At 37.6% G+C, this 25,965-nt stretch overlaps 1 protein-coding gene across 10 annotated transcripts in view; it reads left to right on the top strand.

Moving 5' to 3' along the window:
- The window catches only part of ATP8B4 (ATPase phospholipid transporting 8B4 (putative)), a 290,737-nt gene that overhangs the window by 63,373 nt on the left and 201,399 nt on the right, over window positions 1-25,965 (top strand). For all 10 annotated transcript variants that reach the window (XR_007128694.1, XM_047737429.1, XM_047737432.1 and 7 more), the window contains one exon: window positions 6,454-6,512. Coding sequence is in view for 9 of the 10 variants with exons in the window: in XM_047737429.1 (XP_047593385.1) it covers window positions 6,454-6,512 (59 nt within the window). In the remaining variant the exon portion in view is untranslated. The remainder of the gene's footprint in view (window positions 1-6,453; window positions 6,513-25,965) is intronic.

Raw genomic sequence — 25,965 nt, 5'->3', positions numbered from 1 at the left:
GTTTGCAAAGTGCTTTCCATATATTTTCTTATATAATGATGTCAACACAAAGTGGCATTATTTTTCTGAGGAACCACAGATAAGGAGAGGTCATGAGCTAAAAAACATGCTCACACACATAGTTGGTAGAAGGACGATCTCTGGCCTCTGGCTTAAAGATCCAGACCTCCTCCTCTTCTATGCATGCTTGGTCATCAAATTCTCATTTTTATGGGTCCCAAAAGTCTTGGTAACAAAGAACAACATCTCAACTGAGGTTAAAAATTTCCAGCAGGGTTGTGTTACATCCCTCCCATCTTTCAAACTTGTGTTTTAGTGATTGGATGACACTTGGATTTTTTTTTTAACTTTTTTATAAAGATTTTTATTTGAGAGTGAGGTAGTGAAAGAGAGAGAAAACATGAGCAGGGGAAAGGGCAGAGGAAGAAGGAGATGCTAGCATTGGACTTGATCTCAGGACCCTGAGATCTTGTCCTGGGATCTTGACCTAAGCCAAAGGCAGATGCTTAACCAATTGAGCCACCCAGGTGCCCCAACACTTGGATGTTTTTGATGAAACTCTTTCTTCCAAATGGAAAGACAAGCATATGTACATACATAAGTGGATGTGGTTTTATTATCTGAAACCTATCATCTGCAGGATCAGATAATTATTGTAGGGAGGGACGGGGTGGACTACCTGTCATTTATCCTAAAACTAAGGTTACTCTTTTTGGTAAATGTTTCCTAACATTTAACTGATTTCTAAATGACCACTTCATAAAATAAATGAGGCATCCTTATTTAGTTATCTGGGATAAGGTAACAGTAATCATATGGCTCAAAGATAAGCATTCTATGAGTGCTTCATTGATCTTTTATTTGATTGAGGCAGGCATCAAATTATACAGGCCTTTGAGTTTTGGAAAGTGGAGGCCACTTCCATTATCCTGTATGAAGGAGGTCTTTGTGGGTTTAATTACCTATTTTTTACTATGCCTATTTTTCTGTATTCTAGAGTAGATTCAAAATAAGTGTCTAAGACAATTCTACCTCTGCTAATGGCTCTTCTCCTTACTTGTTGAAATGATGAAGGATAACTTCCTATTTAGGTGAATGTCTTTGTTAGGCTCCTCAGCTGTCACAAAGGAATGTTAACACTATTACCAGCTTGATTTTCTGTCCCAAGAATCTGTACTTGGCTAGCAACACAGCAGAGCAGTTCTTCAGGTATTTTTCAGGAATTTCGATCTGAAACTCAGTCATTTAGCATTTAGCACAAGTGCAGTTGAGAGAAATAATAATGAGGGTGATTTATGGAAGGACTTGCAGTTTATTTATTCATCTAAATATCCTTAAATACATACCTGAATTTAATCAGCTAGGTAGAGACTGAGTATGAAACCCTATCATTGGCTCCTCTGAATTGTGTTTGGAATGAGATCTCTAGAATTTTTACAAAACACAGCTCTTAAAAACGCATTTTATGTTCTTTGTATCAAACAATGACTTCCTTATGAGGACTTCTCAGAGAAATTATTGTTTGAGCCAAGAATTAATACATAATTGTACTTTTCCTGAGAAACTGGTTTATTTTAGCCCTATAGACTGTGAAATAAATGGAAATAGACAAGCCTTTCCTTTTTCTGTAGAATTTGTGGCTCACTTAGAACAGGTATGTAGGTGATCACATCAGGTAGTTTTATTTTCATTGTTGCCTTTAGTTGGTCATCATCCTTGCTTCTATATCTTCTTTGACTCCCTTTATTTTTAACATTTAAACTATTACCCTGTTTTACATTCTTGAGTCATTATTTTGGAGATGATCTTGTATGTAAACACTCTTGGATGTCTGAAAAAGTATTGCTCCTTCACACTTGATTGATTATTTGGCTGAGTATAGAATTCTGAGCTCAAACTTATTTTTCCTTAAAACTAGAAGGCATCACTTCAATGTCTTCTATCATCCTTTCTCCTGATGAGAATTTTCATGTTAGGCCAATTCTTAGGTCTCTAGGGCTAACCATTTTTTTTTCTCTTCTGGAATTTTAAAATACTTTCTTTGTCTTTGGAGCTCAAAATTTTGTAGATAACCGTGGGTCCCTTTTCATTCATCCTGATTGGGTCTCAGTGGCTTTTTCACTTTGAAGACTTAGCTCTTACTCTGGTGCAGGGACATTTTCTTCTGTTTATTTGATTATTTCTACTTAGTCATTGTTTATGTACCCTTCTTGTAAGTGTTCTTTTCACATCTTCCTCCTCTTTGTCATTTTGCTATATATTTTAAGAGCTTTCTTCAATTTTGTTTTTCATTCTGTCTATCCTACCTATTTTTCCATTAAGTAGTTTTAATTTCCCGGAACTCTTTCTTGTTGTGTTATCTTTGTTCCTATCAGCTTGTTCTTGCTTCAGGGATCCCATGTCCTGAATAACTTCAAGGTACTAATTAGCATAAAAACTATTTTCCCCATCCATTTTCAGCATTATCTCTTTGTCTTGAATCATTGTATTTTGTGGTAATGAGTTTTCTCAGACATCTGCTGACTTACAGTTGTTGGTTTGTGTTTACATAAGAGGGCCGTTGCAAAGGTCTTTCCCCTGGCTAGCTTTCTTCCTTAAATTGGAAGGCTGGTGATGTTACCAGCTCACAGGGAGGTTTCTCTGTATGTTTTAGATTTTTCTTGCTGCTATAGCAGAATAGCATAAACTGGGTGACTTATTAACAACAAATCTGTTTATCATGGTCTGGAGATTGGGAAGTCCGAGATCAAGGAGTCAATGCGTTTGGTGTCTGGTGAGAGCCTGGTTTCTGGTTCTTAGATGGCTGTCTTCTTGCTGTGTCCTCACATGATGCAAGGGGCAGGGGACTCTCTGGGACCTCTTTTATAAGGGCACTAATCCCACTCATGAGGGCTCTACCCTCATAACCTAATCACTCCCAAAGGCACTCAAATATCATCTCATGGGAAATGTTCCAACACAGAAATTTTGGGGGACCATAAACATTCAGTCTGTAGCCTGGCAAATCCCACAACTGCCTCAGTAAGGCAGGGTTTATTAGGACCGGAGTCTCCCATAGCTGATGTGGAGGTTTAGAGCTTCTTCTTTCTTAGATCTGAATACCCATTCTTGGTTTCCTCCCTAGGCATGTTGCCTACTCTCTTTAATGAGCAAGGGTAGGAGTATTTGGGGGGCCCACCTAGCTCAATTTTCTTTAATTATTCTGGTGATACTCCAAAACTAGAATGCACAGATAATTTATCTTCTAAGCCAAGACACCTTTGAAAGTGAGAAGTTATTTTGTCAAGACAATACACATAAACTGGTACTGTCACCCTATCCATAACACATTTTTTTTAAAAGATTTTATTTATTTATTTGACAGAGATCACAAGTAGCAGAGAGGCAGGCAGAGAGAGAGGGGGAAGCAGGCTCCCTGCTGAGCAGAGAGCCCGACGTGGGGCTCGATCCCAGGACCCTGGGATCATGACCTGAACCGAAGGCAGAGGCTTTAACCCACTGAACCACCCAGGCGCCCCTCCATAACACATTTTAAACCTTTGTATTTATTGACTGAATTTGGAACTTTTCTGGGGCTTCACTGGGAATTTTTAAAATTTATGAACATCTGCTAGCTCCTACTCTTGTTTTCCAGCACTGTTATGTTTTTATTCTTTTAAAAAACATATTGCTGTTATTTTAGTGAGACCTGGGTGGGAAGTGAGGTAGAAGGACATACTTGGTTTGCTATCTTGAACTGGAAGGTCTTTGAACTTCACTTTAAACATATGCTGGCTCACTATATTTTATATATCCTGTGTATCACTTTACTTCTTTTTGGAACCACACAAATTCAGTGATAACAATTATGTAACAGTGAGCTTACCCTAGTAGATCCTAAATCTCCTGGTGGGTACTTTTCTTTCAGTATTCTCATAGCTGGAAGTGTCCTGCAATGCCTATGAAATATTGAGCATTAAGTCATTGAACCTCTGAGCAATTATCAATGGGAGTTGTTTATGGAGGATTCATTTTCAGCTTCCCTTACTTATAGGATGTGACTTATTGCCAAGAGGGGTTTCTATCCCCTCACCCACTGTCCTAGCACATGGAAGATTGTTAGTTCTTGGCTTAGCATAGTTAAGTTAAAGGCAGAAATCTGTAGGGATGTAGAACAAAGCCAGAATGTTGCAGAGCTTAGTGAGGGGATAGAAAATATGCCATAGTTTATTTATAAAGACTCTGTTCAGAAGGACTGTACCTACTGGAAGTGCAGATCAAAGATTCAATAATGATTTTGAAACCAAAAGAGGATTTGCTGGCTCTAACAAAGTCTTAAGGGACAAGAGCAATGTGGACACCCAGAAGAACATTCAAACTTTCCTAGTATAGAAATTACTCTTCTGGCCGCTTTGGGAAAGGGTTATAGTTCTTGGGGTGGGTGGTTACATGGAGACACTGGACAGGAGTCAAGATTCTGGTTTTTGGAGTGAGTAAAATTAGCTGCAGAACTATAGAATTCTATCCCTGGATATGCTTTGTATAAACGAGAAATTTAAAAATGATCATCATCTGAATGTGTATGATGTAAACTAAAGGCAATTGAAGAAATAAAAATTAACATATCCAAGTTTTGACTTATAGCTAAAGCTAATCTTTACATTATAAGCAGGATGCCAGGTGGGCCAGGTTGACCTTTGCCCTGCAGAAGAGTGCCCCCAGCCTTCACCCTCCCAATAATATCTGTTTTTTTCCTCTCAGCAGTTTTACTATGCCTGCGTTAAAGTCGGGATGTTTATAAACAAATTGTCCAAGCTTCTTAAGTACCCTCATCCTCCAAAATACCATTTTGGGCTTTGATATTTTTGCTCTTTGTTAGGGATCCAGTAAGAAGGGGAGGATGCTATCTTTATAGCCAAGGTTTGAAATGTACATTTGAGGGATGCTTGGTTACAAGGTTGCTTCCGGGTGAGTTTTGGATTTCAGAGTTATATATGTTAGGGGCAAGCCCACTCAGTGTGGTTAGTTAGCTGTGGCCATCAGTCCAATATCATTCTTACCAGAAATTAGGTGAGCTAGCCTTGAAAACATGAGCAGTCACAAAGATCTGACTTTAATACATAGGTAAGAAGAGAGCCATGTAGGTGGAAGTCAGACACACATTCTGCAAAGGTAGAAACTCAACTATAACCAAAGACAGGGTGTCATTTGTCAGAAGCAGTTTTCAGAAGTGAACACAACGTCATACTTGAGACTTGAACCAAAGAGACTGTAGAGACATTAACATTCCTCTGGGACTTTTAGGAAAAAATAGTCAACTCTTACAAGCCACGGTGCCTGGTGTTTGGAGGATGGTTATGGGGATAAAATATATTCCTTTCTTTCTTCCCCTCTTCACCCCCTGCTTCTTGTCCTCTCACTTCTACTTTTAGCTCTCCTTCTCTTTGCTTTCCCCTTGCTCTTCTTCCCCCATCCCTAATATATGACTCTAAGTTACTTTCTATTTTCCAGTCTTCTTTAATTCTGTGGTTGTATGTACCTTCTCCAAACTTGGACTCTTACCACTATCCCTATACTTTTTACCATCTATCACTTACCCAGGTGGAGAACTGTGAGATTAAGAGAATCCCAGGTGAAATGATCAAGTCACTCCATGAGTGTTCAACATTGACATCTGGTAAATTTTTTGCTGGTCTTCATCCAGTAGCTTTCATTTTTCCATCATTACTCCTTTGTCAACTCTGAATTCAGTAAAATGGAGCAAGAACTTGCTACTTCTACTACAAAAATGTATTCTGCTAGTGTTTCTGGGGAGCACTGTCTCTTCTTTCCCTCTGCAAATTTTAATTTATGCACCATTATAATCTTTGAGTTTGTTGTTCTTTTATTTTGTTATTTGTACTGGTGTTTGCATTTGTTTCCCCAAGGTATTTTTTAAGCTACTTCCAGCAAAGGGCAAGTTTCCATCTTCTGTGATGTGTAGTTCCTCTCACTATGCCTGGGTTGTTTAGAAATATCACCTTTGTGCAGTGACCATAAGGTCAGTAACTGCACCTGTCCCTTCATTATGGTTTTGTTTGGCTATATGGTATTTTTTCACTTTGTAGGGGGAAAAAAAAGTCCCTTCCCAAGTGGCGTTTGACTTTGAGCAGGCTTCTCCTTTAGGAACTACTTGGAGTTAAGAGAAAGGGTCTTTGTGGAGCTAAAGGGATGTAGAAATTGGAGACACATAATGTTTTGTTTTATGGCTGGCATCAGAATTACAATGAGACACATTTCAGCTTTCCATTTTGGGACTTTCCAACACATGTTCCAACATTTAGGCTGGAAAAAACCAATGCCCTTCAAATTCTAAAGGAAAGAATTCTTGAAACCTTGAGACAATCAGAGTAACCTAAGTGATATTAGTTTAATGAGTTATATGTTTCTTTGTGTCAAAAATTTAATTTCAGCCTGATTTCTCTTTCTCTTTAGAAGTGGAACGGATCGTGAAAGCCAATGACCGTGAATATAATGAAAAGTTCCAGTATGCAGTGAGTAAAACATACACAGCGCATACACGCTGGGATGGGTTTTACCCTAAGGACAGTTGAATTCATGCCTTCTAGAACTTTATGACTTCACCAAAAACTTACTATGTTTAGGCCCATTTTAGTATCAGGGTCCTATATATTTCTATAAATACAGATTTTAACATTATGTATACACTTATTTTTGTCCTACAGTAAGAGTGGTTGGTATGCCCTTTGGTATAGGAAGAAGATAAAATTTCTTTCTAAAGAAGTGATGTTTAGTTCATTTTGGTGCTGATTTGGCCACTAGAATACATAGGAAAATATAAACATGGGCCTCTATGGTTATTCTTGGTGATAAAAGTGGTGGTATTGGCTGATGGGTGATAAATAGCTTTGGGGGATTTTCTCTAAGTAACTCAGGCTGAATTTGGAGAAGTATGTGTAGGACAGAGTTTCCAGGTCCTGAATGATTGTGTTTATCAAGTGATAAGTGATGATTAGTTAAAATGTATGGGCTTTAAGTTTATACTGAACTACTTTTTAAAAAATTTTTAATGAGGATTTTCTACATTTATATTAGAAATATTATCTATTAAGTCACTGGCACTGTTCTAGGAACTTGTGATACATTGATGAACAACTTCATGAATTACAGGATGGCCCTCATAAAGATCTTCTCATCTTCCTATGACTCAACCTAAGTTGCTACATGGAATCTTTTATAAGCTCTAAGAAAGACAACTAATAGAATTGATTTTGTGGGTGACATTTGGCTCGTAAGACTTACTATAAGATCGAGTACAGCAGCACATTTCATGAAAGAAAGTCTCAATTCAAAGATGGTTTTGATAACTATGAAGGCAGGCAAACTTAGGCAGTATCCATTTAGGCACTAGCAGGATGACAAAGTTTTGCCCAATGGATAAATTTTAGCATTTTGTTCTTATTGGCAGGTATTTCTCATATATGGAGATGGATGCATTGGGCTATATAGCTTGGTACTATTAAATATTCAACAAAGGTAGCTAACAATTCCTCTTTTTCATACTGTGCTAATCATCTAGTTATAATTTGTTGATCAGTGAAAGTTTTCTGACAAAGAATTAGTATGCTGGCTCTTTGACAGATTTCTCATTATAAAATAATATATTGGAACTCTGATTTTCTTTGTTAATCTTATAAGCTTGGTTAACAGAAGTCTGCCCTTGAGAGAAGGAATCCTTCTCAGGAGGGTAATGAACATGTTTCTTAGCCTTAAAGAATGAGGCTAAAATTCCTCATAGTGATTAATGCCACTTTGTGTGGCTTTTAGTTATTTGGCTTCTCTCATCATCATCAGAATTGGCCCCATGCCTTTATATCCCTTCTATAGCTAGTCCTTTAACTGTAGAGGATGACTCTTGAAAGCCATGACCACCAAACCCCAAATCAGAGGACTAGACATGTGTATATTTTAAGACCTTGAGGAAAACAGTAATAAGCAATCTGCTATGGGGTAATTATGCATTTAAGTATATGGCTGTGTTTACTTGTTTTCTAGTGTGTAACAAGTATTTTCATTCTGTGAGTAGTAACTCTATAAGGAAAGCCATACTTTCTTTGCCTTTGTGAGACCATACAGATTTTTCTTAGTTATTTTTACCTAATTTATGAAATATTTCAAACTTACAGAGCAGAATAGGAAATGACACCTGTGTGCCTACCACTCAGATTAAATAGATGTTAACAGTTGGCCATGATGGTTTCAGAACATGAATGATACAGAGATGGTTTTCTTTTGAGCTTGCATGATATTGAACAAAAGCACACAGATTTGTGGCAGCAGCTGTGTTTTCTCTTGAGCTTCCTAACAATAAAATGATAGAACAATATGTTAGGGCTGTAGCAGATCAAAGAAGCAGTTTGGTCTCTAAGAAACAACCTTTCAAGGAAAGGACAAAGTGCATTATGAGCTGGCAAAACCAAGAAGGACAAGAGTTGAGAAAGGGAGGCTGCAGAGCAGAGAGGGGCCCAGGTGTCCTTGGTCTATTAATTACTGCTATGGCTCAAGGATGAGGAAGGCCTCCATAAATGGGCATGGGTCCCCAGTAGACAAAGCTGATATTGTCTTGATTTGGGAACTCCCAACTGGATGGCTGACCATATGGTGAACTGTGGGGCCATTCTCAGGCCTAGTCCATTTGGCTACAAGTTGGGGGCGATACAAGTACTATAGAGTTGTTGTAAGGATTAAAGTAGAGTAACACACAATGACCCTATGAGCTTTCTGTGTAGAGATGGGACTATGTCTGGTTTTAAGGCTTTTAAACCACTTGCTATATGGAATATGTTTGTAAGAAAGGTGGAAGCCTAGTGCCTTTTTTTTAACCTTGCCCAGCTTTAAAGGATATTATACCAAATGGAAGTAGATTTGAAGAGACCTCAATAAAACTTGGAATGCTAATAATTGAAAAAGCAATATTCTCACTTTAACATTAAAAAGGAGTGGGAATAAACTGAAATTTTTTACGAAAAAGATACAAGGACAACTGGTGAAGTCATAGAAAGAGTGTTTTAGGATAAAATAGACCATAGTTTGAATCCTTTCTCATTTGCTAACTTGTGAACTCAATTTGCTTCTAATTATCAGTTATTTCATCTGTGAAATAGGGTATTTCCTCATAGGACCATTTATTAAAGATTATATAAAATATTTGATAATAGCAAGACTAGCAAATATACATGCATATATACATATCTCCTGCTGTGCACCAGGCCCTGTGCTAAACATTTTATATGGATTTTTCTCTTAAAACTAACATGGTGGTGGGCAAGTAGTCACAATAAATTATTGATTCCCTATGAAGCACCAGGTAGAATAAGATAGTGGTGATAGCAACGTTAGGAAGATCCCGAAAAATTGGCTAAAGTAGTAGAAGCTGTTTTTGCAGTAAATATCATGCCGAAAAATTAGCAGTTCTGTGATACTGAAGGTGTTGAAGTTGCTGATGGTGCAAGGGTTAGAGAAACAAGACTAACAGTGTATGTAAATGATTGTGCTTATAGAGACCCCCTCCCAGCCCTGTCAAGTAAGCCATGTGGAAATGAGAATTATTCAAGGAGGTATTTATCGATTACCTACTCTGTACAAAGCATTTGACAAGGTTAGGAAATTGACCTGACGCTCTTGGCATGAATATTGATGGGTAGATCCATGACTAGCAGAAATAGTGATAAAGATAGTGGTACTAATAACTAATACACACCTGGAGTACTTACCATATGAAAAGCATTGATCTAAGCACTCTACTATATTAAACTTATTTAACCTCACCACAATTCTATAAATAAGAGAACTTATATTATCTCAGAGCACTTGTATTATCTGGGTGTAAAAACATTGAGACACAGAGATCTTACTCAAGTGACTTGGTAAGGTCACATAATTAGATAGTGGCTCCTATTCTTATAGCTATGTGTCCAGCTACATACCAGGTGTTTGGTTTGCCCAGCTCCATACCAGGCCACAAAACCAAGCAAAATGAAGTGGGTCTCCATTTTCCAGAACTAATAGATGGTGAAGCTGGAATTCTAATTCAGATTGGCCAGATTCCAAAGCATGTTTTTCCCATGATGCCATGCTGTTGTTTTGACCAATCCCCCAAAACAAACAACACCAACAAAACAAACAAAAGTTCCTAAATCTCTTCTCCTTCCCTCTCATATCTACTTATAAAATATTTGTACTTTGGAGACAAAGGCAAATAAAGCAGATAAAAAATTTTACAAATGGGAGGCTGAGAATGACCTTAAATCTTACCCTTAGCATTTGTAAATGAGAACTTGGGAGAAAAATTTACACAAAGCTCAGATAAATGGTGTGATTTCCATAAGCCCTAAGCCTGGCCAAGCAAACATTTCTGTTTGAAGGCTGAAGGAAGGTATTTCAATACCTGGAGAATCTTAATTTATTAATAAAGCCTAAAGCTTCAAGGCATGTTATAGGATACAGCATAGGCTTAAAAAATGATCAAAGTGCTTTTAAGAGATAAAAGGTTTAGAACATTAACAAAAGGCAAGGTTAATGATTCTAGGTGAAATTAATTGGTAAATTAGACATGATATTGTGAAAACTGGAAGGTAGAAAACATAAAATTACAAGCAGGATTTTGGACTGCTCAGACGTGTACTGTAAAGCAGGACTGGAGAGTGTAGGGAGAGCCGGCCAAGTGCTGGAATTATTATTCTCATTAGAAAGGAGTTCAAAGTTTTCCTGGCTAATAATAGGAATGAATAATGCTAGTAATGAAAACAGTGGTTGCATTAAAATATGTTAATGTTAAAAATGTTAGAAAAATTGTGAAAGTGAGCCAAGCAACCAGACCCATTATCCCTATTAAAAGGAGTTCAAAGTGAATGGTGGAAGCTGTGAAAACAGTTGTAGTTGTATTAAAATGTGTTGTTGTCAAAAAAGTCAGGAAAAAGTGTTAGATTAATTATGGCTATTTTCTGATTTTGTTTAAATATAAAGAAATGACATTGGAAAACATTGGTTTTCACACTGGTTCTTCTTTCCCTTTTTTTAAAAAAGCCCAGGCACATACCATCTTCATTCAGTTCTCAAATTCAACAGAATTTGAGAAGGCAGATGAACTCATTTGAGTCATGAGGAAGTTATCCTGCCTCAAACTCAGAAGCTTCAGTCAAGCTGGATGCTTAATATCTGTATGTATTTTATGCACACATGTAGATTAGAAGTTCCAAAAGATTTTTTTTTGAACTAAATTGTTGATCCCATTTAAGAATTGCACAGGCTTAGATAAGTTGGTGAAAACGTGACCAAATAGTTTTGCATGCTTATAAAGAAAGCCTTCCATCCAAAAATAGCAATTTTGATACCCTGACTTATTCCTAGAATCTTAAAATGTCTTGTCAATATCATGGTTGTTGGATGGGAATTTGCTGTTGGTCTTGGATTTTTGTGCTTGCTAGAACAATGATGATTTGGATTTTCCAAAGAGTGTTCATTAGTGTGACATCTTGGCTCTGACTCTCAGCTGTTAGTGCTACAATGACATGACCAAGACTCCCTTCAAAACAAACTTTTTTCCTCCCACGCATTTATACAGGGTTTTATATGTTTCCACTTCTTTTTTCTCTTAGGTGATTAAGAGTGGAGTAGAAAAATATGGCCCACCATTCTTCTGGGTATGTGAGCTTGTGAGGTTACAAGGACCTCTTTAGGGCCATATTAGAGTGGTGTGTCTGTGTTTCTGAGGCCAGGCTGGTATAACAGTAAAACCTTGTGTTCCTGTATGTAAGAGTGAAACTGAAGGTTCACTGTCCATTCCCCACCCCCACCCCAAGATTTATTTATTTATTTGAGAGGGAGAGAGAGAAGGTATATGTGCACTCATGTGCGGGACAGTGAGGTGGGGCAGATGGGGAGGGAAAAAGAGAATCTCAAGCAGACTCTCCTCTAAGCATGGAGCCTGATGGAGGCTTGATCCCATGACACTCGAGATCATGACCTGAGCTGAAACTAAGAGTCAGATGCTTAAATGACTAAGCCACACAGGTGCCCCTATTTGTTTTTATAGAAATAAAAATGACTTTCAAAATTCAATATACTCACAATGTGCCTGCTCTAAGCCAGAAACATGCATGTTTGTTGACTGACTTAATTTCCAAAGAAGATTTGAGGCTGTGTACAAGAAGAATATAAAGCTCAAAGGCATTAACATAGACAAGGAAACTGGTATGGAATGAGTAAGTCACAGAGATAAAAGGTACTACATAGGGAATTTGGTCAATGGAGTTATATTGTATGATGACAGATGGGAACTACACTTGTGGTAAGCATAGTGTAACCTATAGAGTTGTCAAATCACTGTTTTGTACATCTGAAACTAATGTAACATTTTGTGTCAACTATACTTCAATTAAAAAAAATGAGGAAATTGAGATGAGCAGGCTATTTTTAGTGGGTCCCAAAGTACCTGCCAGAAGGCCTTAAATGCTTAGAATGCCAATGCATTTAATGCTACTGGGATTACCAGGACAGGGGGTATAGGTTCTGCTCTCTACCTGAGCGTATATGATCTACTCAAGGACAGAAGACTAGCCCATAAGAGCAAACTTGGTAATAGGTAACAAGGAAAAGTAATGCTAAGTCCTAATGGTGTGATGTGGCTTGTAAATGTTAAGGAAAGTGTTTAAGGAAGTCTTGCCAGAAAAAATGGGAATTGATGTGAGCCTTGTTTGTTTGTATGTCAACATTAGAAAAGGGAGAAATGAGCAAAGTCCCATAGTTGGACCTAATTAGGGGTGAGGGGTGTGTCATAGGAAATTATTCTTCAGGTAGGTGAGATTATTCAAAAAAATTTGAGTATGAGGTAATAGCTCTCAGGAGTTGAGGAGTCACAAAGTGAAAAAAGAATTTTGTTTGTCTTCCAGATAAAATAGACTAGATATCCAAAAGGGGATGCCCAGGTAATACAGAATATAACTGGGTGGGCTTACGGCTGTAGAACAGGGATATCAGTTAGAGGAAGATGCTTAAAGCTAGGAAAAAAGTAGAATTTGTTGAGGAGTGATGGCTGACCTGTGTGTTATGGGGATAGAAACCCACATTTACTTAGGGACGGGGGGAACCCAAGAAGGAGCAGGGAGCAGCAGAGATTGAGAACAAAGGGAGGACAATGAGATGAAAGCCAGAAGAAAGGAGTCTCTCAGGAAATTGGGGGTGGATAACCATATCTAATGCTAGATGCTCATGAGGTTAAGAACTAAGGAAAAACACCTTTATTTTATTTTTTTAAAGGTCTTTAAACTTGAATATAGTTGCCACACAATGTTACATTAGTTTCAGGTGTACAACATAGTGAGTGGACAAAGCTCTATGCTCACTACAAGTGTAGCTACCATCTGTCACTGTACAGTGCTATTAAAAATACCATTTACTATATTTCCTGTGCCTTTACCTTTTTCTCCCATGACTTATTCATTACACAACTGGGAGCCTGTACCTCCCACTTCCCTTCACCCATTTTGCCCATCCTTCCCCCACGTCCCCCACAGCCATCACTTTGCTCTCTATAGGTCTCATTCTGCTTTTGGTTTATTTCATTTGTTTTTTTTTTTTTTTTTTTTTTTAGATTCCATATGTGAGTGCAGTCATATAGTATTTGTCTCTCTCAGTCTGATTTATTTCATTTAATGTCATACCTTCTAGATCCCTCCATGTTGTTGCAAATGGAAAGATTCTTTTTACGGCTGCATGATACTCAATTGTATATATCTATATGTATGTATGTATATATATATCACATCCTCCTTCTCTATTTGTGCATGAAAATTTGACTGCTTCCACACTTTGGTTATTTTAAATAATGCTGCAATTAACATAGAGATGCATATATCTTTTTGAATAGTATTTTCTTTTTTTTTGGGTAAATATCTAATACTGGAATTACTGGACCATATGGTATTTCTTTTTTATTTTTGTTTTTTTGAGGGACTTCCTTATGGTAAGAAAAACATCTTTTTTTTTAAGATTTTATTTATTTGACAGACAGAGATCACAAGTAGGCAGAGGGACAGGCAGAGAGAGAGAGGGAAGAAGGCTCCCTGCTGAGCAGAGAGCCCGATGTGGGTCTCGATCCCAGGACCCTGAGATTATGACCTGAGCTGAAGGCAGAGGCTTTAACCCACTGAGCCACTCAGGCACCCCAAGAAAAACATCTTTATCAAGAAGGGAGTGATTAGAGGACCTAAAGAAAATAGTTGTATAATTTTTTTTTTAAGTTGAGATTTGGAAGTCAAAGGGCAGAAAAAAATATGCAAAAGATAAGGGCGTGGAGGTATAGTCCACTCAATTAATAATTTGCAATAAAAAGGAGAAAAGTAGTATAGAAGATTTCAGACTCGCTGAAATTAAGTACATTTTTGAGTGAATTCTTCTCACATATTTTGGCTATCCAAATCCATTGGAAGGTAAAACTCTTAAGTATTTTTTTGAGGGGGAAACTTGGGATATCAACATGTGGGGCACCTGAGTCCTGCTTTAATCCCCAGCCTGACGGGAAATTTGGGTTTCTCTTTCTTTTCTTCCTGAGCAGCATAGTTGCAGTGTCGAAGTGCCCTAGATTCTCACCAGCAGGCCTGATTACCAGAGCAATTTAGGCACCAACTGGAGAGTACAGATGATGACAAGCAGTGTGACAAGTTGGAATTAGTTGTGGAAAGTACTAGTAACTTGCATTTGTTATGGGTTTCTGGTTGTTGGTTGCTATGCTTTGTATTGGGGTTTTCCCATAGCAACAGTAGTTTTTTTTTTCTTTCTATTTTTAGCAGACATTGAAAATGTCTTCTGTTCTGTGTGCTGTTAATATCTTTGTAAATTATTACATGTTCTATGTGACCGAACTTTTTCCTTTATGAATAATCTACTTGTAGGAGAAAAGGTAATTTTTGGACTTCATTTTCTTTTTGGATTTAAGAGTTTAAAAAGTATAAATATTTTATCTCTTTGACATCTGATTTATTTACATAGTGTTATTTGGCTAAGCAGTTGTCTGATTCCTTATTTCTTTAATTTGGTTGGTCTGTTTTAATCTTTTGTTTTAGCATCTGAATTCCGATTTCTAAATGTTCTAAAAAGGTGCATTAAAGTAATTAAAGAATCCAGTTAAACTCTAAACTCTATCCAGTTAAACTCCAGTTAAACTTTGAAATGTTTGCTTGTTATTTACCTGTTCCTGGCTTGAAATAATTTCCGTGTGCTCATAAACTTTTCTGTTTCATCTGTTTGTGAAGTAAATTTCAAGTAAAAACAGATTTTTAAAAATTTTACTTTCTTCGTTGCAATGATGTGAAATTGAAAAGTTTCCAAGCAATATATAATTGGAATTAGAAGAATTAAAATAAGCTAATTTTGGCAGTAGAATCTTAGAGCTCATTATTGCGAGGACACAGTGATATAAATTTAAACCAAGACCAAGAAATGAAAAGACGCAGGAAGAGAAATAACTTCCTGTGTGGAGTGAGCACCACAAATGCAGTTTCCTTTGTTGGCAAAAGGTTTATGAAAGTTATCCATAAATCAATCATGTGGATAAAATTGGGCAAGTTCAGTAACAGTTGAGAAGTTAACAGAAAAACCACCAACCCCAACGGTTTCAAAGTGGTTTTTATCTTGTTTTGTAGTTTTCTTTACTGGACCAAATAATGTGGTTCTGTGAATCATATTATGAAAAGATGGCAATTACCATACTTTACATTTTGTAGTTGGAAAATTAATCAAATCATTTGTGTTAAAAATGTCTCAAATTCATGTCTACAATTATGAAACCAGTGGTCAGATTATTGTATTTTGTATGTGGCTATTTCTGCAGTTTCTCATAAAGGTAAGCTATTTAGGCATGAAGATCATATTGGAAGATATTTTAAAATTGATCTTAGGAGTTGGTTAGGAGCTCTACGTGTACGGGTATAAATGTATGTGTGTTGCATGAATATGTGCATGTAGTTAAGTTTGTAGTTGTAACTCTGTGTATACATCTTTGTAAAAATGTTCTTGCTTGACTAGAGAGCCTGTTCTTGGAGGAATAAAGCACAGGACAGCAATCAGATTCCTGTATCTAGATCAGAGATATAAATATCTCCTGGTACTGTGCCTTGACTTCTCTAGCAGCCCTAATTGTTCTGGGTTTCATTCATGCTCCTTGATTGTGAAGCTTGCTGTGAAATAAGGTCACGTCATGGCTGTGGGTATCCAGGTGCCTTTTGGATAGGTTCCAGATGCTGACATCATTCCACACCAGTGGTTGAAAAAATGCAGGGAAAAAGAGTTGCCTTATACAAATGGAAAAACCCGACTGGCTTCTCTGGTACTGCAAGTAAGTTAGCTTAAGTTCATTATAGAATTTCGGTGTGCAATTATTCTTTCAAGCTTTTCCATCCTGTTCTCTCTACAGAATTCTTACTGACTGCATACCCAATCTTTGTTTATATCCCTTATAAGAGGGCAACTCACCAACTCTCTTTGGTGGGAAAGGGTGAGAAGTGTGGGGTCCCATCTGGCTCAGTTTTTAATTATTCTGATGATGCTCCCAAACTACGGAGAATAGATAATTTGTCTTCTAAACCAGATTACTTTTGAGAATGAAAGGGGATACTTTAGTTACTTTGCCAAGACAATGGGCCTAAACTGGGACTGTCACTCTATCTATAACCCATTTTCAACCTTTGTATTTATTGACTGAATTTGGAACTTCTCTGGGGCTCTGTCTTTGGATAGTTTTAATTATTAGGCAGTTTTTCCTTCAGTTGAGCCAAATCGATTTTCTCTTGCTCTATTATCTATTGGTTTAGCTTTCCTTCTGACGCTAAAGCCAAGCAAACGTGTCTCCTGATACACATGATAAACCTTCTGATAGTGTATTTAAAATACCAAACTTGGTTTCATTGATTAGACTTATCTCCAGTATAGTCACCTGCAATTCCTACCCCTCTTTCTCCCCCCAAAGAGCTTCAGCTTTTCTATAACCAACTCTGTAAAGTGGGTTGTTCTGGAGTCAAACAACATATTCTAGAAGTTGTTTGAACAGCTAGAAGTAGAAGAATTATTACAGTAGTCTAAGATTGTACTAGCTTTTTGGTGATGGCTGGCACCTCTTAATTTCTTATTAATCTCATTTTCATCATTAAGGACAAAGACTATCTCACATTTATCTCTTTATCTTGCTTGTCATAGAACTTGGCACACAACAGATACCACTTCCTCTGTCATTAAATATCCCTTTCATTATTGTGTCCTATGAAGACTTCCAGCATGTCTTCTGTATCTTCACTGATACCTAATCCAATGGGCCAGTTAAATCAAAAGCTCTGGAAGTGGAGTCCAACCTCTGGTATATTTTTTAAGCTTTCTGGATGATTCCAATGAGCAAACAGGATTGAGAATCACTGTTCTAAGTTAGTAATAAAAATATTGAATACAACACAGTGGGGACAACTTATCACTAGATACCTCCTTAGAGTTGCCATTGGGCCATTAATCATTATGAATTTCTGGCTTACCTAGTTTCCAATCTTTATAGTTAACCAACCTTGCTACCAACCTAATTTTTAAGTATATTATTGATTTTTATCTTAATAAGAAGAAATATTTTTTTAAAAAGTTGTTACAGTGCTGGCTAGGTGGTTTCTATATGGAAACAGAAGGGCGGAATAAATAGTTGAACTTTAGATTGCTTTCCAAGTCCTATTTCTATGATTCTTGCAAACCACTTAGTTCCATGTTGCGATATTTTAAATACTCTTGTAGCCCAAATGCCACAAAAATGCCATTGTTCTACGCAAGACATTTTTGAGGTTAGAAGCACAAATGGGCTGAACTTCTTTATAATGTTTTGCAGAGACAACATTGTTCAGACTTTTCTAGGTGAGAAAATAAGTTAAAGAAAGGTTTGACTTTCTTTTCTTCTCCCTTGCTCTCTGATATGGTAAAGTTCATAAACTGCATGAAGATGTTGTGCTAAAAATGTGAAAAATATGCATGTATGCTAGTGCCAATCTTATTTTGGTAAAAGTGGTTCTCTAGGTTTTGTACTGGAAATTACTGGTTTGTTTTGTGAATTACTAACAATTATATTAGCTCATGTTTTGTTTTGGTAAATGGAGTTGCTTTTTCCCCTCATGCATTTTGAATTTTTTTCCAGTTGGGTTTTCAGCCTTTTATTGAGTAATTACTGAGTGTTTGTCACTTTGTTAAATACTTTTGAGACTTGAAGTATAAAACAACTCTTAGCCCTTCAAGAGTTTGCTGTCTCCTTGGATTTTGAGAGTATTTTATATACATGGATGAAATAGCAGTTTAAGACATTGCAATATTAAGTATGAAAATGAATAGTATTAGACTTATAATTAGCATTTCACTATATATGGGTAAGGAAGATAATTTTCTAAGAACAGATGGATTATTTTCTTAAAGTTGTACTGGTAATGTCTTTTAAAAATTATGAAAGAATGTTAAAATACTATGTTGCATTTATATAAAAATGGTCTGTCTGAATTTGGGGAACCATTGGGCCAAAAGTCAAATGTCAGTCACCTTTTAGCCCATCTCAACCTAAACTGAATGAAGAAAATGATGAGCTCATTCAAAAGTACTCCTGGGACATACTGGAATTAAGTTTTTTGAGTCTGAAAGGTAGTTGAAATTTTTTTTGTTTAATTCAAATGTGAATATATACATATATATAATTTCTGAAAACCAATACTTCAAATATTTTAACATCAGGAATAATTCTGAATTTGTTTTATGAACAAATAATTACAAATAAATTCTTGAAGCCATATAGGGCCTATATGCTCTTGCCTGTGCAAATGATCAGTATTTTTCATTTTACACTTCAGCATTTTAATAAAAGGGTTTCTTGCACTCCCATTTCTTCTCCTCACCCTGCCATGTTCCCCTTGTTTTCACACACCTGTGGAATTTATTCCATAGTCCTGTGTTTTCCAACCTAATGCTTGGTCTGATCTATTTGCAAGAGCTTAAATTGAAAATGTGTGAAAATTTTTTCCATTTTTTCCAATGATTTTTCTTTTCATTCAGTGTATTTTTCTTGAAGGATTAAAGGAGAAGTCTGGAAGAATATCTTCAGCTGAGCCAAAAGGACATTTTGTCTTTATAGTCTAAGTCTTCTAGGTGCAAGGCATTTATTTGTGATGACTCAGCTCCATGGTCTATTGGTGAAATCAAGTGTTCTTTGAAAGTTCATAATCTATAGTGCACGAATGGGAGTTTTTGGATTTGTAATCTAATTATTTACATAGCCTTTTGAAAAATACATGCAGCCTTGCTTATATAACAGAAATTTGTGCTTATCAATACTCTCAGAGGTTATTTAATACTTTGCTTCTTGAAGTGTGGTTCACAGATATCAGACCAGCATCCCTGGCTTCACCAGGAGCTTATTAGACATGCAGAATCTCAGTCCTCCTTCTCCAAATATTGAGTCAGAACCTGCATTTTAACAAAACCCCCAAAGGATTCATATACACATTTGGGTTTCAGAAGCAATAGACCAATCCTCTGTTCTCATTTTAGTTAGATGAAGATTTTGAAGATTGTAACAAAAACAAAGAGGTGAAGAGGGAAAAAAAAAGTGTTTAATTATCAGGCATAATGCTAATGCTTTAAATGTGTTCTCAGTTAATCTTCACATGCACACATGCATGGTGGATATTATTACCCACATTTTATGGATGGGGACACTGAAGATTACAGGGACTAGGAGATAATTTTCTAAGGTTACTTAGCTGGTAAAATGTTGAGTCACCATGCAGATTGAGGAATCCAAGCCCTCACTTTTTCCTAATACTCAACTATTTCTTGGGACCATAGGCATTCACTAAGTACTATTAACTAGATTGTTGTTTCTTTTTTGGGACTATGACTTAGATTTTTTTTGGAAAATGTCTTCAAGAAGCTCTTGAAGCTATCTGAAACTAGGGGTAGCTTGCAAGGAGCATCTTCTTAATCTATGAATTTTAAGCTTGGAAGTTTGATTTGTCATCTTCTACATGTAATTCCTTTCTTTAGGACATGTCTGCCTTTTAAACATTTTTATTATTTTAATTAAAATTTTTATTAATTATTTTAATTAATTATATTAAATATAATGTATTATTTGCCCCAGGGGTACAGATCTGTGAATTGTCAGGCTTACACATTTAACAGCACTCACCATAGCACATACCCTCCCCAATGTCTATCACCCAAGCACACTCTCCATACTTCTCCTCCCCCCAGCAACCCTCAGTTTGTTTTGTGAGATTAAGAGTCTCTTATGGTTTGTTTTCCTCCTGATCCCATATTGTTTCATTTTTTTCCTTTCCTATTCCCCAAGCCCTCCATCCTGCCTCTCAAATTCCTCATATCAGAGAGATCGTATAATTTTCTTTCTCTGATTGACTTATTTCACTCAGCATAATACCCTCTAGTTCCATCCACGTCGTTGCAGATGGCAAGATTTCATTTCTTTTGATGGTTGCATAGTATTCCATTGCATATATATACCACATCTTCTTTATCCATTCATCTGTTGATTGACATCTAGATTCTTTCCATAGTATGGCTATTGTGGACATTGCTGCTATAAACATTCGGGTGCACGTGCCCCTTCAGATCACTATATTTGTATCTTTAGGGTAAATACCCAGTAGTGCGATTGCTGGGTCATAGGGTAGCTCTATTTTCAACTTTTTGAGGAACCTCCATTCTGTTTTCCAGAGTGGCTACATCAGCTCGCATTCCTACCAAAAGTGTAGGAGGGTTCCCCTTTCTCCACATCCTTGCCTACTGTCATTTCCTGACTTGTTAATTTTAGCCATTCTGGGCATGTCTGCCTTCTTAACTCCCTTCCTTCTTTTCATCCTTCTCCATATCTTGTTCTTTGCCTCCTTCTCCTTTGCCTCCTTCTCCTTTATAATGGCCTCTGTCAAAATAGTTGTCTCTGTCATGAGTAAGAGGGCACATGTTGAAAACATGTGATTTTTGCAACAGAAACCTGGCATATTTCAATAGCATTTTCAGAGAAACAGTGGGGCTTATTCACAAATGCAAAATCAGGTTTAAGTTCACCATGTGGATGGTATACAATGTTGGTGATCTAGGCTGTGATTAGTTTCTACCTGAAATATATGCAATCGTAAGTAAAGTATTTTTAGGTGAAGCTGTTTAGGGTTGGAATATGCCATACCTTCTACTCTCCAGTTTCCCTCCCCATATCTTACTTTCCAGCTCCACCTAGTTGCCTGAAAACTTGTTGTTTCCAAGATCTTTCCTATTAGGAAGAAAATCTTTTTCACACTGAAGGGTTAGAAATTAATGTATCCTTCTTTGGGTATGGAGTCAAAATGGGAGAAAATGACCATAGAATGTGTTTGACCCAAAGAGTTGACCTATAATATATAGTCATATAATAGGTATGTACATATTTTTGGTAGAGGGCTTCTCTGAATCACTGCTATAGTTGACTCTGTTTTTATTCATTTATACATGCATTTATTTAACCACAATTATTAAGAAAAATTAAAAGTATTTTTAAAAATTATAAAGAGCAACAATTATTGTGGAATTGCTGTGTGCCTGGGACGGTGGTGAGGTCCATAAGGGTGAACAAGACTTGGCAGTATTTTTCTTCAAGGAGCTCAGAGTCCAGTGGGCCCTTCTTCAGGTTTGAAATCAGAATATTTTCTAGGAGCCCAGGGAGGGGGTGCTGTGCCCCATAACTGGCTTGGCCTTTTCAAGTGGTTTTAGCCTTTCTGAGTGTCACTTTCTTTACTGAGGATATAGGCAAATTGTTTCCCTGGAAAGGACTATTGTGGAAAGAGAATATCTAAAATGGACTTGACACCCTTTCCTTCATTATTAGAAGTAAAATAACCATTTGGGAAAACCAGTTTCTCACAAAATCCACAGGCCATGTGCCATAGTCAGACCCCTCAGTTTCCCATCCTCCATCCCCTTCACATCTTTCTTATTTATATCACCACAGGGTTGCAGAGCACAGGCTTCGATTCCCATGAAATGCCTCCCAATTCTATTCTGCCAAACTCACCAACCTCTTTGGTCCCCCCCCCCCCCAAACCAACACACTTGCATAGGAGTCTGGATGAATGTTTTGAACCCTTCCCCCAGATGGAGTCAATCAGGAGGAGGAATGTATAAGAGGAAGGCACTGGGAAAGAGGAATGTGAAGGAAGTAGAATGAGATGGTGGAGAAGGTGTGGATGATGTAACTAAGAGCCTGCCCTTCCTTTCTCCATGCATGCATGCATTCATTCATTCATTTCTTTGTTCATTCAGAAAACAGGGGAAAGGATCTGGTCTGCTCTTTGTACTCACTGTTACTCCTAGCTGGCCTCCTGGTAATGCTTGGGTGAATCACAAACTATTAAATAAACAAATCCCCACTGGAACCCCTCCTGGAGTACTTAGAATTGTTCTGTGAGCAGCTCAGTTGCAAATCAGTTCAGTGACTTAGAACACGTCTTAGTGAGTTTTGATCAGAAACTCCCATTTGAACCCACTGTGCATTTTCTCTCTCCGTATCATGAAAGCTCTGACTCTATTCAGCACTCACATGAGCTTCTTACCGAACCTCCGTCAGCTCCTACAAGACAACTGTCTGTTTTTACGTACGTCACCAGGGAGCCCCATTTCCAGTTCCCTGAAGCAAATTCAGTTTTTGTCTAACTCAGACCATCTTAAGCAAAAACTGCCAAATTTTCTGGAAATTCATTAAACTCTTTGTAGATGATGTGATCACAAAAAATAAGAGATTGGCACTTCAATTTATTTATCAAGTATTATTGTTGCTGTTGTGTTTTAAGTTACAGAACATACTTCAAAGCCTCGCTCTTCTCCCAGTCCATGTAAAGAATTTTCTTTTCCTTGTGTCCTAACTGGTCCTTTATCCTCCCTTTCAACAACTCTACTCTCAAGTAAAAAGTATTCAAAATACAAAAAATCACAAAGTCAGGTGATGTGGGTTTGTCTAAATTTAGATTTATTGCCCCACTCTGGATGAGAATGGGCTGGAGACCAAGACAAGGTAGAAATGTTGTAGGAGGGCATCTCCATAAGTTGGCCATGGGTCCTAATTTCTCCTGCATCCTGCTGGAGGTGGGAATTCAGAGATACACACACTTCTCACTTGATTCCCACGGGTTCAGGAGAAAATTGCATGATGTTATTTGTGTAGCACCCTATTATAAGAAATAGAGTTCTAGGAAGGATTAGACTATTTGTAGTATGTTATTATAACCCCTTGGCCCTTCGGGGAAATTCATTATGGGTGTCTCCTCATTAACTGGACTTTTCCATTATGCCTTTTCTATTGTCATAAATGCTGAGGTCTTGCCTGAAATTTGGCCTTGTTCCCAGATGGCATAGCAGTGTGAACGTGGTCTAATTTTTAGTCCTAGTAAACAAAGCAACTCATATGCCCTATGTTGTTCAAAGACTCGTGGTTCAGGAAATGGGCCCAAGAAAGCCAGCTCCATATCAACTCAAAGAAATGTCCGATCTGGTTGTCCAGGGCCTCTAAAGCTGTAGCACGAGATAGGCAAGTAGGCCAAAGCTGAGGACCTGCTTCCCTGCAGATGGCAGATCTACAGGGAAGAGGCACAGAAGAGTTTTGGTAAAGCAGAAATCAGCAAACAAATCATTATGGGACTATGAAAGTCCCACTGAAATACAACCTTTGATTTCTTTTTTTTCTCTTTTGTATGGCTTCCTTTTGTTTTGTGTCTTAGCTCTCTGGAGATGGTGTATACTAGGTCTCTCCCTCTCTGTCAACCTGTGTAATTTTAAGAGCATTTTTGCTCTTTTCAGATGTCACAAAAGAAAAATTAACATTTTATTTGGACCTAGTTAGAGCCCTTTATATGTTGTATGCATCTAAATGCCCTGGAGAAAAAAAAATTAGTGTGATTAAATTAATCTCAGAGGGAAATTTAATTTGTCCCCCTGGTAATTGTCTAAAATTAGTTCTTTGTAGATAAATTACTATTCATAGACGATTTACTAGTTCTAGAACAGTCTTGCAGAAGCTGGAACATGAAACAAAATTCTGAGGATAGATAAGAAAACAAAGCAAGGTTTATGTTACCACCAGGCAGATTGGCTTTGGAGGCGCACTGAGGCTGAAATCCTGCCTAGCTATTGCCTGTGTTTCTGAGGTCTAGATGGGAAATGAAGTTCCCTAGACAAGGCTGATGATGCTCTCCCTAGACTGAAGGTATGGAAAGTGACTGCTCTAGCTGACTGAATTTATGTGCATCTTTCACTGTCCTGTGGTTTAGAAAGTTTTTTTTTTTTTTTTTTTTTTTTTTTTTTGACCAAGAAATATTGTAGGAGGGTCAGTGATCCTGTCTAATCAAGAAGCAGTCTAGATATTCCTTGTTTCTGGCTCATTTCCCAGGAAACATACCATTTGGGAGAACACATGACTCTACAAAACAGCTTTTATGGACAGCCCTGTAACTGCTCTAAGCCTCAGTTTCTTCATCTGCAAAGTGGTGCTGACGTAGAAACAGTTCATTAGATTTTTTTTTATATTTTTCCTACACATATTTTTTTTATTTTTTTTTTTTAATCTATAAACATATATTTTTATCCCCAGGGGTACAGGTCTGCGAATTGCCAGGTTTACACACTTCACAGCACTCACCATAGCACATACCCTCCCCAATATCCATAACCCCATCCCCCCTCTCCCAACCCCCTCCCCCCATCAACCCTCAGTTTGTTTTGTGAGATTAAGAGTCACTTATGTTTTGTCTCCCTCCGAATCCCATCTTGTTTCATTTACTCTTCTCCTACCCCCTTAACCCCCTATGTTGCATCTCCTCTCCCTCATATCAGGGAGATCATATGATAGTTGTCTTTCTCCAATTGACTTATTTCAATAAGCATGATACCCTCTAGTTCCATCCACGTCGTCGCAAATGGCAAGATTTCATTTCTTTTGATGGCTGCATAGTATTCCATTGTGTATATATACCACATCTTCTTTATCCATTCGTCTGTAGATGGACATCTAGGTTCTTTCCATAGTTTGGCTATTGTAGACATTGCTGCTATAAACATTCGGGTGCACGTGCCCCTTCGGATCACTACGTTTGTATCTTTAGGGTAAATACCCAGCAGTGCAATTGCTGGGTCATAGGGTAGTTCTATTTTCAACATTTTGAGGAACCTCCATGCTGTTTTCCAGAGTGGTTGCACCAGCTTGCATTCCCACCAACAGTGTAGGAGGGTTCTCCTTTCTCCGCATCCTCGCCAGCATCTGTCATTTCCTGACTTGTTCATTTTAGCCATTCTGACTGGTGTGAGGTGATATCTCATGGTGGTTTTGATTTGTATTTCCCTGAAACCCGAGTGATATGGAGCACTTTTTCATGTGTCTGTTGGCCATCTGGATGTCTTCTTTGCAGAAATGTCTGTTCATGTCCTCTGCCCATTTCTTGATTGGATTATTTGTTCTTTGGGTGTTGAGTTTGCTAAGTTCTTTATAGATTTTGGACACTAGCCCTTTATCTGATATGTCATTTGCAAATATCTTCTCCCATTCTGTCAGTTGTCTTTTGGTTTTGTTCACTGTTTCCTTTGCTGTGCAAAAGCTTTTGATCTTGATGAAATCCCAATAGTTCATTTTTGCCCTTGCATCCTTGCCTTTGGTGATGTTCCTAGGAAGATGTTGCTGCGGCTGAGGTCGAAGAGGTTGCTGCCTGTGTTCTCCTCAAGGATTTTGATGGATTCCTTTCTCACATTGAGATCCTTCATCCATTTTGAGTCTCTTTTCGTGTGTGGTGTAAGGAAATGATCCAATTTCATTTTTCTGCATGTGGCTGTCCAATTTTCCCAACACCATTTGTTGAAGAGGCTGTCTTTTTTCCATTGGACATTCTTTCC

This window comes from Lutra lutra, chromosome 7 (genome assembly GCF_902655055.1).
Source record: "Lutra lutra chromosome 7, mLutLut1.2, whole genome shotgun sequence".
NCBI lineage: Eukaryota > Metazoa > Chordata > Mammalia > Carnivora > Mustelidae > Lutra > Lutra lutra.
The sequence above is the reverse complement of the archived record's forward strand: the minus strand, read 5'-3'. Positions and strand labels throughout refer to the sequence as shown.